Source organism: Rhamphochromis longiceps, linkage group LG4 (genome assembly GCF_057381845.1).
Source record: "Rhamphochromis longiceps isolate RC_006_pf linkage group LG4, R_longiceps_female_GT1.1, whole genome shotgun sequence".
In the NCBI taxonomy this organism is placed as follows: Eukaryota; Metazoa; Chordata; class Actinopteri; order Cichliformes; family Cichlidae; genus Rhamphochromis; species Rhamphochromis longiceps.
The window spans coordinates 9,200,231-9,217,633 of NC_140560.1; the positions used below are offsets into that span (position 1 = coordinate 9,200,231).

Here is a 17,403-nt window from a genome sequence, read left to right on the forward strand (position 1 = left end):
AAAGCCTACTACTGATTACCGGGATGTAAATGTAAATGGGGCAAATTGTGTCTATCACTGGATTTTTAATTGTGAAAACTGAATGATATTCTTATGCAGGAAACTGTGGAGGACATTGATAAGAATGGGGACGGGAAGATCAACTTGGAAGAATACATCGGTAGGTTACTTACTTGACCATTTGAGCAGCTACTCTCTGCACTGGAGGCTGTCAGTCCTAAATGTGTGTATTATTCTTGTTTCACAGGTGATATGTACACAGCCGAGGATGGGGAAAGTGAGCCTGACTGGGTCCAGACAGAGAAGAAACATTTCTCGGAGATCAGGGATACCAATAAGGTAAAAGATCCTTAGTTCTTCAAAATGAAACAGATTTTTTTCATTAAGAAAAATAATACCTATAAACACAGTTATGGTACCAATTTGACATAAACCCATAAAAGTAAAAGGATTCGTTTCAGCCTCAAAAAAAATGGTCACATTGCTTACATTGAGATAATTGTTGATGTGAATTGGTACTATATAGATAAAATGGAACAGGCAATGGCTACATTGCTATAACCACTAGCATTTTCCAAGGTTTTTGGGTTGGTCCAACTTTAAGAAGCTGCTACTCCTGGTAGCAGATTCTCAGTGCCACTTAGGAGGTTTTAGACTGTTACGGTTACTTTTAAATGTTCTCTCTGTGTTTAGGATGGGTACCTGGATGCTGACGAAGTAGGACAGTGGGTTTTGCCTGGAGAGGTTGACCATGCTGACAATGAAGCCAAACATTTGATCCACGAGACAGACACTGACAAGGTAGACTAATCGTTGTTTAAATTCTAAATTCTTTTAATTCTGGTAGCTTTTTTTCTGGCTTTATTTTGACATTAAAAACCAGAGCAATTACGTTTATTTACCAGTTCATTTTTCCAACAATGTAGGTGTAGCCGACGAAAATACAGCACTTTATTTGGTCCGTCATGAAAAATAGTGGCAGCTGCCAAACATATTTCCATGTAAACAATAGCATTGTGCAAAATTCTTGAGCCCCTTCTTATATCCGTGTATTTTGTTTCCAAGACTTTCATGTACATGTTAAAGGTGGTGTTGAACAATACTTCTTCAGGCTTCCTGAAGGTCTTTCAAAGTTTGTCTTTGAAAATGATCAGGTACAAAGACTGGGTTTAAAATGATTGAAAAAGTGGAAAGGTGATTGTCAAAAGCTGTCCTTAAGGAAGAGAAACAGGGGAAACCAAAGTAGTATAATTAAAAGCTAGTGGCAATTCAATTTATTTATACAGAGCCAAATCACAACAACAGTCGCCTCAAGTCACTATATAATCAACAACCAACCCCCTATGAGCAAGCACTTTGGCGACAGTGGGAAGGAAAAACTCCCTTTTAACAGATAGAAACCTCCGGCAGAACCAGGCTCAGTGAGGGGCGGGGCCATCTGCTGCGACCGGTTGGGGAGAGAGAAAGAAGACAGGATAAAAGACATACTGCGGAAGAGAGCCAACAACAGGTCTGAATGATGAACCCAAATTTGAAATGATTGATTCAAGGTGTTGTCAGTATGTGTGGAGGAGATCAAGAGAGAGGTAAAACAGTGAATAGCCATCTGTAAAACACAGCTGATAGTCTGTTATGGTTTCAGAATGAATATGAGCCAGTGGTGTTAACAATCTTGTCAAACTTGGTGAAATGATGAACAGTCAAGTTTTGATCTGCCATGCATTTTGGAAAGTGTGATGGCAACAGCTTCATTTTCCAGCATGACAGCGATCACAAACACACTGCATACCTGAATAGAAAAAAAACACACAATGGAGGCCTATCAGTAGCAGTGGACTGGCCTCCCCAGAGCCCAGACATTAACATTAAAGAAGCAGTGTAGGATTGTCTTGATAGAGAACACAACATCAAAAGAAGAAGTTTGGAATCTCCTTCAGGAAGCCTGGAGAATCGCTGCTTAAAGAAATGACAAGAAAACTTGCTTGAGAGTGTTAAGTTTCTTTTGAAGAATAAATGACTTGCAGACTAGAACTGTACAGTCTGTTTTTACCTGTATATGCTGTACAGAGTGATTTTGTATGCTCCCCTAACCCCTAACCCTTGTACAGGGTGTATCGAAAAGCTATAGACCAAAGTAATGGATTTAGAAGCTTGAACTAAATTTTAAAATTCATAGTTACACATGATGTTTTAGATACAAATCAGTTTTATTTATAAGGCACCAAATGACAACAAGAGTTGGAATTTATTTTAAACAGTAAAGACCCTACAATAATACAATGCAAAAGTTACAATGTTCACAAGTACTCAGTGCGTCCCCATTAGTGTCCCCTTGGGAAGACCATATGATAGTCTTACTCGTGTCATACTTTTGCAGGCATGTCTGGAGTCATTGTTACTCCTATGCTACCTACTGACAACCATGTGATACCCTCAAACCCCCTCTTTCTAACAGTACATATTACAATCATTACTGGTGAACGTTTGTGCAATTCAAGCACTTTGAAGTTGGTTTAATTCTTTTTGATCATTTCCATGTATTTTGAATTTTTAAATAAATTGCTGCACCTGTTTCCCTTTACTTTTTCCAGCAAAATATAAAGAATGAGCGGTGGCTCAAGACCTTTGTACAGTACTGTAATAAGTATAGGAGTTCCAGCATTTTGGAGAGTTTGGTCAACACAGCGCTAACTTAAAATCACTTGTCTTTGAAATAATTGTGTTAATTTTGGATTAATTATTAACAAGCTTCTTTCTGTCTCTTGCTTTCTTCATTACTCCTTCTTTTCCTTCTCTCACTCAAACTACTAAATCAATGAAACCAATGGATGGAATCTGGTGACCAAACAACAGGATGAGAGAATAACCAAGAAGGAGATTCTAGCCAACTGGAACATGTTTGTGGGCAGTCAGGCTACCAATTATGGTGAAGACTTAACGAAGAAGCACGATGAACTTTGATGAAAATGTAGCTATGGGGATATCAGAGTAGGCGTGGGACTTGGGTCTGGATTATGCTGTTTTAGTTGTGTAATCAATAATGTTCTTATAACAAGCAGCATGTCAAAATTTGCTATCAAATGTTTGTCTGAGTGTGTGGATGGGAGGGTGTGGGAGAGATTAAAGTCTTCTTTTTCTACAATTGTACTTATTATTCTTTAGTCACATTATGATTTAAATTATTACAAATATAATTGTCAGAGTTGTTCTCGAATTGTGTAAGATATGTTGCTGGTTTCTGCCTTTTTCGTGATTAAGTTTAGAGTTGCAGTGTGTAAAGGTAGAGTGTTCGCCCCATGTTTGGGGGTTCAAATCCACCGAATGGCTACCCTGAAGTACCCCTGAGCAAGGTACCGTCCCTACACACTGCTCCCCGGGGGCTGGATTGGTGGCTGCCTACTGCTTCACTGAGTGAATGGGTTAAATGCAGAGAGTAATTTCCCTACAGGGGATTTATAAAGTATACAAAAAACATATTACTGCTAGATGACAGTAAGTTGCAGATTGTAGTCAACTGAATTATTTGTGTATAATCCTAGCTACGGTGGCTGCTGCAGGACAAATATGTTTTAGCCAATTAGCCAAAAATAACATTTAGACTGTACACCATAATGGCTGTGGCCGGCCACTTTCCTTTTTCTCAATCGCAGCCAGTCAGCACGTTTGTACACACTACAAGGTCAAAACTTAGGAATGGATGAGAACTAAAACATGGTGGCTTCCACAAATCGCTCTAATTTATTTTTAATGGATTAATTATGAATTTCTAGGAAAGCATCAGTTTGCTGGAAGACATAATTACACAATAATCAATGTACATTTGAGTACAACATTCTTTTTCTCTTACAGTTCTCAATCGCTCTGGTGCAATGTTAATTTCATTGGGCATTTTATCATGGACCTTCGAAGACCTTTTTTTCCTGATGAAACAAGACGATAACTAAATAAAAACAAATGCACATGAATAAATAAAATATTAGCGGCTTTTGGCAGATATATGACATCAATTTCGAAATAATACAGCAGCTTGTTCTTGAGTTATTGCATTCAGAAGATACTTTGAGATCAAGATCACTGGGATTCAACCCGTCCAGTGTTTGTATTAGATGCACCTCTGGTATCAATTTGAAACGCTTGTGTTTCCTTGTTCTTGAGTTATCGCATTCACAAGCTTGGGTGTCCATGTCGCCTGCCCAACAGGATGACTACTCAGACTACTTAGCTTAAACCTTGGGGAGGGGACACGCATTTAGGCAGACTGATGATCAAATACGTATCCTCTCCAAAGTCACTGCGGGGAAAAAAAAAAGGTAATTTATAGAGGACAGACAGTGTGCATTAAGTGTAGGGGACAAACCAGTAACAAAATGTGTGTTTATCATTAGTGTTATCATTTTTGTCTATCACCCACCATTTCAGACAGAGATTCAGTTCAATCTTATTTACAGCAAAAGTCGCCTCAAGGTGCTTTATATTGTAAGGTAGAGCCTACAATAATCAGAATGAGAAGATCTGAATTATCTGGGTAGCAGACCATCATTTGCATTAGTAAATTTTAATAAAAGATTATTTCCATCGTTCACATCCATTACAAACAGATGCATGCCTCTGGAGAGGGACATGCTGAAATTATGACTTATAATTTTACAGTATTATGGTATCAAACTGTTTTCTGTAGTGTACAGTTTAAGCTAAGTAGTCTTCAACACGGCAGATGACTATGTCATGAACATTAAAGTGCACTGGCTTATTTCAATAAATGCCATTCAGTAATAAGCAGCTTAGAAAAAAGTGTCAAAGTGTTTAATGTATTTCTTTGCAAAAGACAATACAGTGAAGTGAGGAAGCATGGCAACTAGCTCCACCAAGGGTTAAATACTTTGGCACAAAAACCAGTATTGCTCTTTCTTATTGTTTCTACACATACTTCCCTACTAAAGACTATTTGCTACTGTATTGATGTACAGTAATAACCCCCCCACCCCCAACTATCTATGAAAGAGCAAGACCGATTCACTGTCAGTAGTAACAGTGAAATTGCCTGTCAGTTAAAAGCAAATATAAACATGTTCTCAAAAGATTTAGTTGAAAGAAATAGAATGCATACATACTCTAAATCTTGTGTCATATTTGCACGTCATGAAGATTGAGATTTTGCTCCAGATCGACTTCACAGCATCACACAGCTGGCGCAGATTTGTCAGCTGTACATCCAAATTTCCCCTTCTACCAAATACCAAAGGTGTTCTGCTCTAAGTGAGATCTGAGGACTGGAGTATACTGGAGTATATTGGAGTACAGCATTTATCCAGGTCCATTTGTAGCCTCAGTTTCCTGTTCTTAGCTGGTTGATCTGCTTTAAGGTGCAGTTGGGTGAGCGGTGAGAACTGACGTTCGCTGGATATTTCCTCTTTTTTAGACCATTCTTCATAAACCTGAGAGTTGGGAGAGCACCCTGTCTGGCATCAACAATCGCCACATTCAAAATCACATAAATCATATTCTACCCCATTGTGATTCTTAGGCTGACTTGGCCATGTCCACCTGCCTAAATGCTTTGTGTTGCTGACATGAGATTGGCCAACTGGTTATTTGCTTTAACAAACAGTTGAACAGGCATTACCAAATAAAGTGGCTGTTGAATGTATGTCATGTGACAGCAATATACATATACACTTGGACAATCGAGTAGTTGTGCTATATTCTCAGATTGTATACAGTTTTTTTCTCATGCATATAGTTTCAAACGTATCATTTTGCTTTTCTCAATTTCAGCAATTTTGTGAATTTTAAATAGATCTTTGAGATTTCATAATGTCCCGACCAATTCTACACAGCAGTGAAAAGAAAAATCAAGTCCAAACAAAAACACTGAAAGGAAGCCTTTTGGAATAACGTGCAGGATATGCTTTGCTAAAACTAAAATGTATTATTTGGGAACAGATGAGGTGATGCTTGTTTTGCATTAGTTTTTAATGTGTGTTGATTTGCAACATGAATTCGCATCCTTTGCCTTAATACTGAAAAAAACAAAACACAGGAACAGAGCGCTGCACAGTGAAGTTTCAAACTGAGCCTCCGCGGATATCTGGAAATGCTAATGTATCTCTCTGTACTGTAACATAATTATAACAATGTTCAAACAATCATATCTAATGAAGCGCTTGGTCAGTACACATTGTAAAAATGATTTAGCCTACAAACATAATTTGTTCTAAAGTAAAGATTTTACTGTTAGACTCCATAAGAATATAAAGTATTCAGTTCAATTCAAATTGCGTCAAGCATCCCTCTACTTTGCTCATCAGGATGGCCGTCTGAGTCTACCTGAGATACTTGACAAGATGGACTTCATCAAGACCAGTACAATGACCGACTATGGAGGGATGAGGGTGGATGGCCGTGATGAACTGTGACTTCAGTTTGGTCCCATATACAAATGTTTTACACAAAAATCTATGACTTGTGAATATTTTCTTATCTGAATTGATTCATCCTATACAAATTTAAAACACTTAAGGCCACACTTATCTTACAAAACTGACTCATCTTTAAACTGGGGTACATGTTTATTAGTAATACATTTTTATTCATAATTCAATTCTTTAAATTTTGTATACATTTTCTGAGCTACAGTGAGTGTTACAAGAAACTACTGTTTGAGTTTCTACAGAGTTTCATCTACTTTTTAGCCTTAGCAGGGCATACTCTCTTACTGCTTTCTCCACTTCACCCGAGGAAAGCGTGGGAAGTGGGGGTGTGGTACTGTGGTACTATGGAGACTGCAGGTTTGGACACAGCCCAGTTGACTGATTCACTAACATACACACAGTGACAAAAATGTCAAGAAAGCATGTTTCAAAGTAAGAACATTACTGTGCATATCTAAGTGAATGAGGCCCGATGTGAAGATCTCCATCATGAACAGTGAAGCAGCTCAAATTTAAACAACAGATCTGCTTAGAACAGGACTTCATGCATGTTTAGAGCACCCACTCAAGTTTGTCAGACAATGCATTGGATTGTAAATTTCATCTATGATATGAACACAATAAAAACATTGAGACTAAACTTACCTGTAGTCCATAAAAGCTGAAAAAATGTAAATACACTGGTACTTGTACATTTCTGCTCTGACTACTCAAAGCACTTTTCCTACAACACACACACTTTCATACAGCATATTTATGCACATCCTTACACTCGGCTAAGCATCAGGAGCAATTTGGAGATCAAAGACACTAAAGTGTGTGGACCACTAACCTTCTGATTAGTTCACAACCTGCGGTGCCTCCTGAGCACAAACTAAATCAAACCAAATAATAATAGTATGGATTTAAGCCTTAAATGCTGATTCTGATTTATTTAAAGGAAATTGTTGACATTAATCTGTAAGAAACATTTGGATGGCAGTTTCAGCAAATCTGTGTTGTACAGTCAGCGGAAGCATTTTCCAGCAAAATAAAAATACATTCAGGAGGAAATACTGTCAAGCAAAAAGTCATAAGACATTATAAAGTAAGTTAGAAAGTTACAGAATGAGCACCACTGTGGAGTCTTCGGTCGCCTCACGCTTGCATCACTGGACGAGCCTCTTTGGCCGTGAGGTCAATCCCAGAACCTGCAAAGCCGGTTCCACCCTTTCAAAACACAAAGGACCACAGTACAGTTAAAGAGAGAAAAAGTCTCTGCTCCTCAAAAATCAGCTTTCAAACAGCGAACCACGTTTTCTGTGTCTGCCAGGTTGCAGCATGACACCTCTGATTTCTGAGTGACAGCAACAGAATTCATAACATTGGGATGAGTGTTCAAAAATAAACATTTGAAATCCTTTTTAAAAAAAAAAACTGTTAGAATTATTTTTCACATACCCTCTGCAGTGGAATAATGTCTTTTTCAGAAAGTTTGTCTCCCGTCAGAGGATCAGTCATGTCCTTTCTGATCAACTTCTCCACACACTCCTGCGTCACCACAGCGCCCCTGAACACAGGACACATGTCACATAGGGCTGTGCGATATGACCAAAATCTCATATCCCGATATAAGACATCTATCATCCCGATAACGATATAAATCACAAACATTTTACATTTTCTGAAAGCTCTGCGAATCTCGGGCAGCTCGACTTGCGTGAAGTGTTTCCAGCTGGGTGTCGTGTAGCTGGAGTCGAGTGTTTTAACCGATGCATGAAACTATACATTTTTAGACATAAGTTGTAACGGCCGCTTATTACACTTAGTATTTATTACACGGCGTGCTGCGGGGAAAAGCCTGTTCTAACGTTTGAGTCTAAGGTTTATTTTTTAGCACCTGACGGCTCTTTTTTGCTTCTCATCTGTAAATACTCTGCATACTCTTTCACGTGATTCAATTTATTTTGAAAAGTCTCAACAGGATCTTGAGCTTTATTCTGAAAGGTTTATGTGGAAAATAAACAAGCGGACACGTAATGGTTTTACCGTCGTTGTTGCTAACGACAACACATAAAAACAGGTGCTTGTCCGTCCTTAGCGTGGTTATATTATAAGAGAAAGAGAGAACTTTAAGAAATGAATATAGCCACTACAGTGACCATCAAAACGATGAAAAGAGTTTATTTTGCGACACCACGAAACAAACGATAGTGTAAAATGAAACGATAGATGTTTTTATATCGTCGTCCGATATATATGGTTATATCGAACAGCCCTAATGTTACATATCCCCTCACACTCCAGAGAACATTGGACCCCATTTACTAACATTAGGGTGGAAATGATTTTATCCTGTGCAAAACATACATTTGTGTTCAAAATTTCTGTCTGATTTATGAAAGACGCGTAGCAGCTGATTCTGTTGTAACTCGGAATCGTTCGTAACCAGCAGCCATGTGAAAACTCCACACAATTTGCACACTGCCCTGCCCACATTTCTCGATATAAAGAAACACGTTGACAATGTTGTAGGAGAGAAGCCTGACTGTAGAAAATGGAATAACAGGAACCCGAGGTTTAAGGAGAAAGAAGTACAAACGCACGGTCTGTCATGGTCAAGAGAGAGCTGAGTGTTAAAACCAAAGTGTTCAATGATCCCCCAGACAAGCAGATTTATGAAAAACCCTTATAGACGAGGGACGGAGGTTGCTGAGGACAGGTGGGACTGGGCTTACTGGTATTAATTTGTACTAGTAAAAGTAATTTTAAAGACTTGTGCTCTAATTCTCAAGACAGCCAGGCTGTCATTTGTTGGTACGCATGGTCAGAGGGACTTCTAAATTTGTTCATAAACAAATACAGGTGGCACTCACGATGGTCGAAGAACAGCACAGGGAACACTGTTGCCCAAGACGTCTTTGGTCACTGTACATATGTACCTGTCCTGGAAAGAAATGACAAAATTATACAGCCTCAAGACAAAGTGAAGTTACCAGACTGATTACTCACAGAATTTTCATCTAAGACACAAAACAACTTGACTTAACCAATAACACACACAGCTGTTAAAAGGAGCTGCCATAGAGAAAGCTAACATCTTCCTGTGTGAATCTTCTAATTCAAATTCTGACTACACCTGCTTTGTTTATTCTTCAATTTAAATAACTTGTATTCACAGCTACAAAGAAGCGTGTAATGTAATGTTTTAGAAAAACATGCTAACAGCTACCAAGTCTGAGGGCTTGCATATATGAGATAAAATTTCTGATGCTCTAAGCCTGACAATCTATTTCTGTGTGCTGAGTAAACTGACCTGGCGGGTGAGCAGGGCAACTCGATCCAGACTTGGGTCCAAGGGGGTGAAACGCACTGTGATAAGCTCATTCATCTTAATGGGTTTTCCAGACATTGGACATAACACAGTCTTGCTCTGACAGATGTTAGAGATGGACAGAAAAGTGCAGCCATTACAAAATTATGCCATTACATTTTTAATAACTACTTCCCATAAATACTCAAATTTAGCAGTAAATATATTTGAGTAAGCGTAGTCACTAAGCTGTAGGAACTCTGTGACACCCTAAGATGTTTCCACATGATCATGATGTCAGGTCAACCTGACATTGGCCTCTGAAAGAGGGTCAACATCAAAAAGAGGAACGCAGAGTAAACATTCATACACTAAAACACTGACTAATAAAGTAAACAGGTAAACCTGGCAAACACACACAAATCTGGCCCACTTGTGCTCCAAGGTCTATTACACCAGCATTTTTAAGTAATTTCATGGCGGGTAGTTAACAAAGAGGTGTTCCTGTTTCTCTTTCACCGGTCTGTTTAAAAAAACAACAACAAAAAAACCCAGTGTAGCTCAACTCCTTCCTCGGCATGAGAAACATCATCAGTCACTCACTGGTTTCTTGAGAGCAGTGGGCTTGGCCTCTGGTGTCAGTGAGGGAATCCAAAAACTGGGCAGGCTCTGGCTGGAACTTGCAGCTGTGGCAGCACTGGATAATTCTCCAGGGCTGCTCTGTGTCCCGTCCTTCTCACTTCCAATGTTCTTACCTGAAAAAAAGAAAAAAGCAGTTTTGACAGAATTGTATTCATTATAAAAAATGTCTTAAAAAGAGTTTGGGTGCATTAAAACAACACAAGTGACGACAGCAGCAGCCATAGCGCAGAGTCTGTGGGGTAGAGTCTGAGCTTTGGTTCCCTCTTGTGGCCAACATCGTAAGGTATATTTTGACAGTCATGCACGCACCAGATGTGAAGGGGTTGATAGGTTTAGATACAATGCTGTTCTCCTTTGTTTTAAACCTCTCCACTCTCTCTCGCTCTTCTGACTTGGACTCAAGTTGGTTGCTGCTCCTCTGCGCCTGCTTCTGTTTCTCGTACGCCTGAAGAAATCAAGGAAGAAAATAAAGCCAAGCACTCACAGTTCTAGACAAGAGGCCATTATTTCTTAGAGAAAGCTCTTTCATATGTGTTGGCTGCAGTGTAGATTTTATGTTGTTTGTTTCATTGTTTACAGGAGTGACTATGAAGCAAGTTCAACATATCCAAGCTCTGTTTGGATTAGCTGGCTTAGCAAAGCCTAAAAAAACCCAGTCGCAATGGCGCTCATCAACCTTCTTTTTTAAGTGCGCTCTTTCAGGGTCTGTGTGCACTTGTATAAAAAGTCATTTAACTTTTGTCCTGCACAAAATGCATCAACAGTTAATATTTTAAATAGAGTTTTTTTTATGCTATATGCTGTGTAACATGTACAGCTGAACATTAGAGCTCTGAAACTTTAAACTTTAAAATTTACTCATTGTCTTCTGGTCTGATGTGGAAATCACCTTATTGCCAAAGTCAAATTCAACTTTCTACTCAGTATTTTTGGTATTAAATATCAAACAAGCTCTGTTAATTCTGTCTAATCAAAAATATCAAACATTTTCTACATCACCAAATGAATACATGTAGATTCCAGTGACAAATAGCACACAGCTCGGTCTGCATGGCTTTCTTCTTCAGTGTTAGTTACCCCGATGATTAAGCCTTGATTCATAAAACAACCCCATGGTGTTTAGCTGTGGACGTGACTGTCCAAGCACCTGTGAGGAGTTAAGAACAGTTAAGTGAGTTACTTACTTTCATCTTTTTGGCAATCTGTGTCTTTTGGTGAAGAATATATTCAAGAATGGCCTGTTTTTCATAGAGGTATCCATCTGGACTGGTCACACAAACAGAAACATGACAGTGTTACACATATGCTAACATTAGATCGTATGCTTTAATGTGTGTGTGTTTATTAGAGCTTATTATAATTACTCATAGTTCAATTAAATATGATTAATAACTAATTAAAAATATATAAAGCTTGGGAGCTCAGGTCTATTTGTCAGAAACTGTAGAATGCTGTGGCACAGAACTTGACCACTAGGTGAAGTCTCCTGACCTGTAATAAGATGGAGTTGGTGTGTGTTTGCTGATCACTTGCAAGACTGCACGACTGCCAAACAAGCATGATGCCAGATCTGTTTGACCTGGCTAACTGTGGTAACTGGTTGATACCAAGGCTCCCTGGATTAGACGGACTAATTTCGTTTAAATTACAAAGGAAAAATCTTACAGTCTGATGTCTACAGTGAAAGAATCTGGTTGTTTTTTTGTGCTGTGGAGTCATTCTGCTGACAATGGTTTGGATTCATTTGTCCTATTATAAGAATAGGTCACTTGCAGTAAAGCCTTATTCACAAAAATACTACGCAGATCTGGTGCACAAACCCACCATTTCAAATGCTTTTGTTACTAGTTTTTGACATTGTTGACATGTTTTAAACCTGCCACTACTGTGTTGCTTTTTGAGAACTTTTAGCCAAATTCACTTTGTTCTATTTATTTAAGTTCATTTTAACTGACTTCCTGTTTTAAAAGGTCTGGCAGTAATCAGGACTGGTGTCACTAGGAGGGGAAATTACTTTTCCACGTAAGGCCAGGCTGGCTCGGAGAGACCCCCCCCTCCATGATGAATGAAATCATTTAAAAGTTGAATATGTTAATATCAACTCTGGAGCTCCACAGGATTGCAAACACAGTTGTATTAAAGAATGACGGCTCCCCCTACAGACCTGTCACAGCAGCTCCTCCTGTTCTATTGCAAGTAGTTCACAATTTGCTCTGTAGCTAATAAAAAAAGCCGTGCAGAGTGTTGTCGTTAAATCAGTTCAGAACATTATACACATCCTGTACTATGTCACTGACACAGCCTCTTGCCTGTAGCTATCCATAAATATAATTTAGAATTCGTCTCCACCAAGAAACCACCTGATCACTCTGCTCCTCTCTGTCAGATGCTAGAGGTCTATAAAAACCAAACACCTAAAGACTACAGAACCACGTGACGTAAAAGAACTGAATTCATTAAAGAAACTGCGTAGTATGATCTAAGGTTCATTATAAATAAATTCATGAATGTATTCATTTATTAAGGCTGTTGAGAGTTTATATAAAATGAAAATTCCTTCCACATTTTTATATATAAAGGATAAAGGAATACCACTCTATTCAAAATTCTACTGTAATTATTCAGTTAGTGATGAACTGATCCCCTGTGTGCAGGTGTTTGTGTGTTGGAGTAAAAAACATACGTGACAACAGGATCCCGACAGGGCTGCAGGGACAGGCAGCAGCAGTCAAAGTCTTTGACTGCATCTCTGCCAAGTCGAACACTTTGCGTCCCGTAACCAGAGGCCGCTGAGCAGGATCAGAGTTACATAATGACATGACTAGAGATTATACAGAAAATCATGTCCTCTTTCTGACCGGACTAATCTGAGAGAACAAAGACAAGAACTCGCAGCACTGAGGATGTCTCACCTGTATCCTTCTTCTTCTCGTGGTATGTGTAGACAGCTCCAGCTGTGCAGTTCTTTCCATGGCGAGTCATTGTCCTTCGGGTTTTTTCTAATTTAAATGACAAAATTCATAATTTGTCTCATATTTGGGAAACTATTTTGTTACAGCTGATGATATAAGCAGAGATATCTAACATTAGCTGTTATGCTAACATTAGCTGTTATTTCAAACTTCGAAAACACACTGCCAAACCAAACGATTGAAAAGAGGGCAACAGATAAAAAGAAACAAAAAGGCCAGTTGGGACTAAAAAAGTTTTACAAGCAAATTATTATTACCAGATCCGCTTAACAATCTTTTCTTAACGCAGACTACAGCCACACGCACTTCTTCCTCGTTGTATTTTCTTTTGTTCTTCTTCTCCGCGTTACTCGAACACTGGTGAGTGACCAGAAAACCACCCAAAAATGACACTAGCGCCGCCATGTGGAATGGAGTGGAATAGAATTTCTCAAGAAACAAAAATAACACACACAGACAGACACACTAAGGAAACCCCTCCTATGCTCTCAATCAAATTTGTCTGTCTTAGAATTTTGTTAATGTTCTTTTGTACTACAGCAAGTTAAAAAAAAAAAAGAACAAATTTAACTTCAATTTAAGTAGGCTCTTGATCCTCTGCTATCTTTCTCATATATCTGTGTAAGCTCTCAGTCATCCAGGTTTAAGGAGTCTGATATTGAACAATCTTGGTGTTTTTCTTTACTTGTTTTTATGGAGATTTCCCCCAAAACAATGATTAATCACTAATCACTTAATAACTATTGATAGACTGGTCTAATAAGTGGCCTTATTGAGAACTATGCATAGCTTGTCCTTATTTCACCAAACACGGTTACCAAGATGTGGCGATAGATAATTTTTTTTTTTTAAAAGCCACTAGGTGTCGCTATGGATGAGGGTGTCAGACTGTTTCAAAACCTCAATCCAAGTCCTGCACAGCTGCATAGAGAAGCCTCGCTTTGCCCATCCCTACTCGTGTGTTACTTCCATCATTAAGGATTTTTTTTTAAAAATTTCCATTAATTAGTGTCCATTACTCAGTTTTTGCCATTATAAACTTCAAGCACTCCACTGTAACATTATCAGATGATCCTCTCTACTGGTCCTCTTGAATTTCCCCCATCCTTTATCAACATCATATTTTATATCTATATATATCCATGCAACAAAAAAAACAAACAACTTCTCTGTTACCTTTACACAGTTCTTTTTTCTTTTTTCTTTTTTGTGTTTAATTTAATATGTACAGTTGATTAAATATGTAGTGAAAAAATAATGTTATCCATTTATGGACTTTTCTCTACATGATGTAGAGTTGTTGTTAATATTATAATGCTGTGCTGCCCACCACAGTTAAAACGTGTATTCTCCCCACATGGGCCATATCTATGTCCCTTCTCATAGTTAGGGCACTTACATTTTTTTTAGTTTTAAGTTTTCTTCTGCACACTAAAGCTACACATCCATAATTTTAGCACTGAAAAGAAGGAGCCTATCTGCAAAGCTCAAAAATCTTATTTTAACTTTGTCTGGAATACAGACTTTGAAAGTCCAAAAGGACAGACAAACTATTAAGTCAGTTTTCAAGTAAGCAAAAAGTTCTAAACAAGAAAACACACTCTGGAAACTATCTGAAATAAAACTGAATAAATAAGGTACCTGATGTAATATCACACTCACCTTGAACCCATCCGTCACACCTTACCACTGTGTTGTTGTCCTCAAAAGTGACCTACACTGGCCTCACATCTTCAAATATTTCTCAGTTACTCCTGACTTCTGTATGCACACAGTTTCTCTCTTGGTACCTGACCATCTGCTTTCTCTAGATCTACAAGGACACAGTGCAACTACTCCTGACCTTCTCTACACTTCTTCAACACTCAAAGCAAATATTGCATCTGTAGAGTTCTTTCTCTCTATGAACTGCTGCTCACTTGTCATCAGCTCCATTCGTAATCAAGCTTCAACTTTAACTTTTTTTAAATTTGGGGTAGCTGTAGCTCGGGTGTAGAGCAGGTCACCTATGAATCAGAAGTTTGGTGTGATCCCAGTCTGCTCCAGCATGCGTGCCAAAAAAGTTGCTCTCTGATGCAGCCACCAGAGTATGAATGTGTGTGAATGTGAATGAGGAAAGTTGTGTAAAGTGCTTTGAGTGCTCAAATAGAGTAGAAAAGTGCTATATGTGAACCAGTCCATTTACCATCTAACATGCTATTAGTAAACTTCCATCTCACAGAATTTTAGCTAGTTGTACATTGGACTTAAATGATAAGAGTCCAACATATCTCTATATCTATCTTGTGAATTCCTTTTTTGCAATGTTTTTGTAGTATATTGTTTTGTCTGTGCTGTTCTCTTCTGGGCTTCATTTACTACTATGAGTCTGAAAAAAATCTGATCATTTTCTTCTCTTTACTTGGTCTCCTCCAGTGTGACCATCCTGGTTTCTTTATATTAGAGGTCGTCACTCTCCTCTTCACTCTGTTTAGCCAAATGCTATGCAAGGTGAACAAAATGACACCACTATGAAAATAAAAGCAATCAGGTCTGATTGAGATCATTTTGATTTTTTTGGTGTTGTTATTGGTTATACAAGTCACAACACCAAAAGATTAAAACCTGTAAAATCACACTTCAAAATTTGCTATCGCACTGCACTAAGCCCAGCCACAGTCTTTCCTATGAATTTCTCCTTTAGTCATATTTTTGAAATTAAACCCATGCAGCTATGATTAAAACAATAGCACTTGATGATGGGATGAATCCCCACTTGACTCTATGGCCTCCAGATCTTCTGACAACCTGTGACCACAGGGGTGCTTCTTCATATATAAAATCACTTAAAAGAGAACACACACACACACACACACACACACACACACACACACACACACACACACACACACACACACACACACACACACACACACACACACACATTTATATATACAACCATGAGGTCCATTTTCTGGTGACTGCAGGTGAGGATTATCTGTTCTAACTTTTATTGCTATTAAAGAACACTCCTTTTAATTAGACTAATAGACTCTAATTATTAAATTGAGGTTACTGATGCATCACACAGATGAAATTAGAACTTGATTTTTAGCCCATAGTTTCTGTGTTTTGTTGCCTGGATATCACCAACACTGTATAATATAATAACTTAAATGAAAAACTACATATGTGTTTTCGCAACACGTTCTCACTCCCAACTCGTCAAACGTGTGACGCATGGTCAGGCTCCCTCTGCTTCACTTATGGACGCGCAGGGTACCCCCCTCGCGTCGGGAATTGACGTGAAGGGTCCTCCGATTGAAGAGATTGCCGCGGAAGTGCCTGTTGTCGGTATATTTAGACATTTTCCAAATCACATTGTAGTGACGTATACAGAACACAATAAATTATATTATGTAAACAACTACCTGAGAAACAGCAGATACAGCAGAGGAATTAATTATAGGCTATTATTTTGTATCGTTTATTGCATTTACGGAGGGAGTGATGTATGCTGGGTAATGGCACAGCTAGCTACTGGGTGACTTTATTCACCCGCTTCGGCTGTTATCAGTCCATACAATGGGCGTTATTAGCACAAATCAGTCCCATAGATATGGGCCATCTCCTGCTAGATTGTTCAGAAGGTTGTTCTCATCCATCCAGATGGAGGATCAATAACGGGAGCGTGGAAGACTCCAGAATCCACTCTGGCTGGAATCCGGTGGATACAGCAGTGTGTACAGTAGGGGTGCAACGATACTCGTATCGATATTGAACCGTTCGATACAGTGCTTTCGGTTCGGTACGCATATGTATCGAACAATACAAAATTTTTAATTTATTTTATCAACTTTCCTTCTGACGATGCTGTCTGTGTTGAGCGCTCAGTGAATCTGCGTTTGACTACTCCGCCTAGGCTGCACTGTCGAGCGCAGATCCACTGAGCGCTCAACACAGACAGCATCGTCAGAAGGAAGAGCGCAGGGCAAGCTAGCGAGACAGAAGTTAAGCTCTCCTTGCAACATGGCAAATTGAACCTCCCCCACCCTCATTCAGGGGCCCGTTCTTCGTACGTCGCTCA

At 38.8% G+C, this 17,403-nt stretch overlaps 2 protein-coding genes across 2 annotated transcripts in view; one reads left to right on the forward strand and one right to left on the reverse strand.

Moving 5' to 3' along the window:
• rcn3 (reticulocalbin 3, EF-hand calcium binding domain) overlaps window positions 1–3,142 on the forward strand; it is a 6,700-nt gene extending 3,558 nt beyond the window's left edge. Inside the window, exons 5-8 of the mRNA XM_085403121.1 lie at window positions 100–160; window positions 248–339; window positions 694–801; window positions 2,854–3,142. Coding sequence (XP_085259247.1) covers window positions 100–160; window positions 248–339; window positions 694–801; window positions 2,854–2,961 — 369 coding nt within the window. The 3' untranslated portion in view covers window positions 2,962–3,142. The remainder of the gene's footprint in view (window positions 1–99; window positions 161–247; window positions 340–693; window positions 802–2,853) is intronic.
• A 3,408-nt stretch (window positions 3,143–6,550) lies between these two features.
• Window positions 6,551–13,689, reverse strand: nosip (nitric oxide synthase interacting protein). The gene is made up of 10 exons (XM_085403122.1): window positions 13,595–13,689; window positions 13,278–13,364; window positions 13,049–13,154; window positions 11,550–11,631; window positions 10,675–10,810; window positions 10,327–10,478; window positions 9,727–9,843; window positions 9,287–9,357; window positions 7,872–7,980; window positions 6,551–7,640 (listed from the first exon to the last, which is right to left on the reverse strand). The coding sequence occupies exons 2-10, from the start codon at window positions 13,345–13,347 to the stop codon at window positions 7,569–7,571; spliced, it is 915 nt and encodes a 304-aa protein (XP_085259248.1). The 5' UTR covers window positions 13,348–13,364; window positions 13,595–13,689; the 3' UTR covers window positions 6,551–7,568.
• Window positions 13,690–17,403: the final 3,714 nt, after the last annotated feature.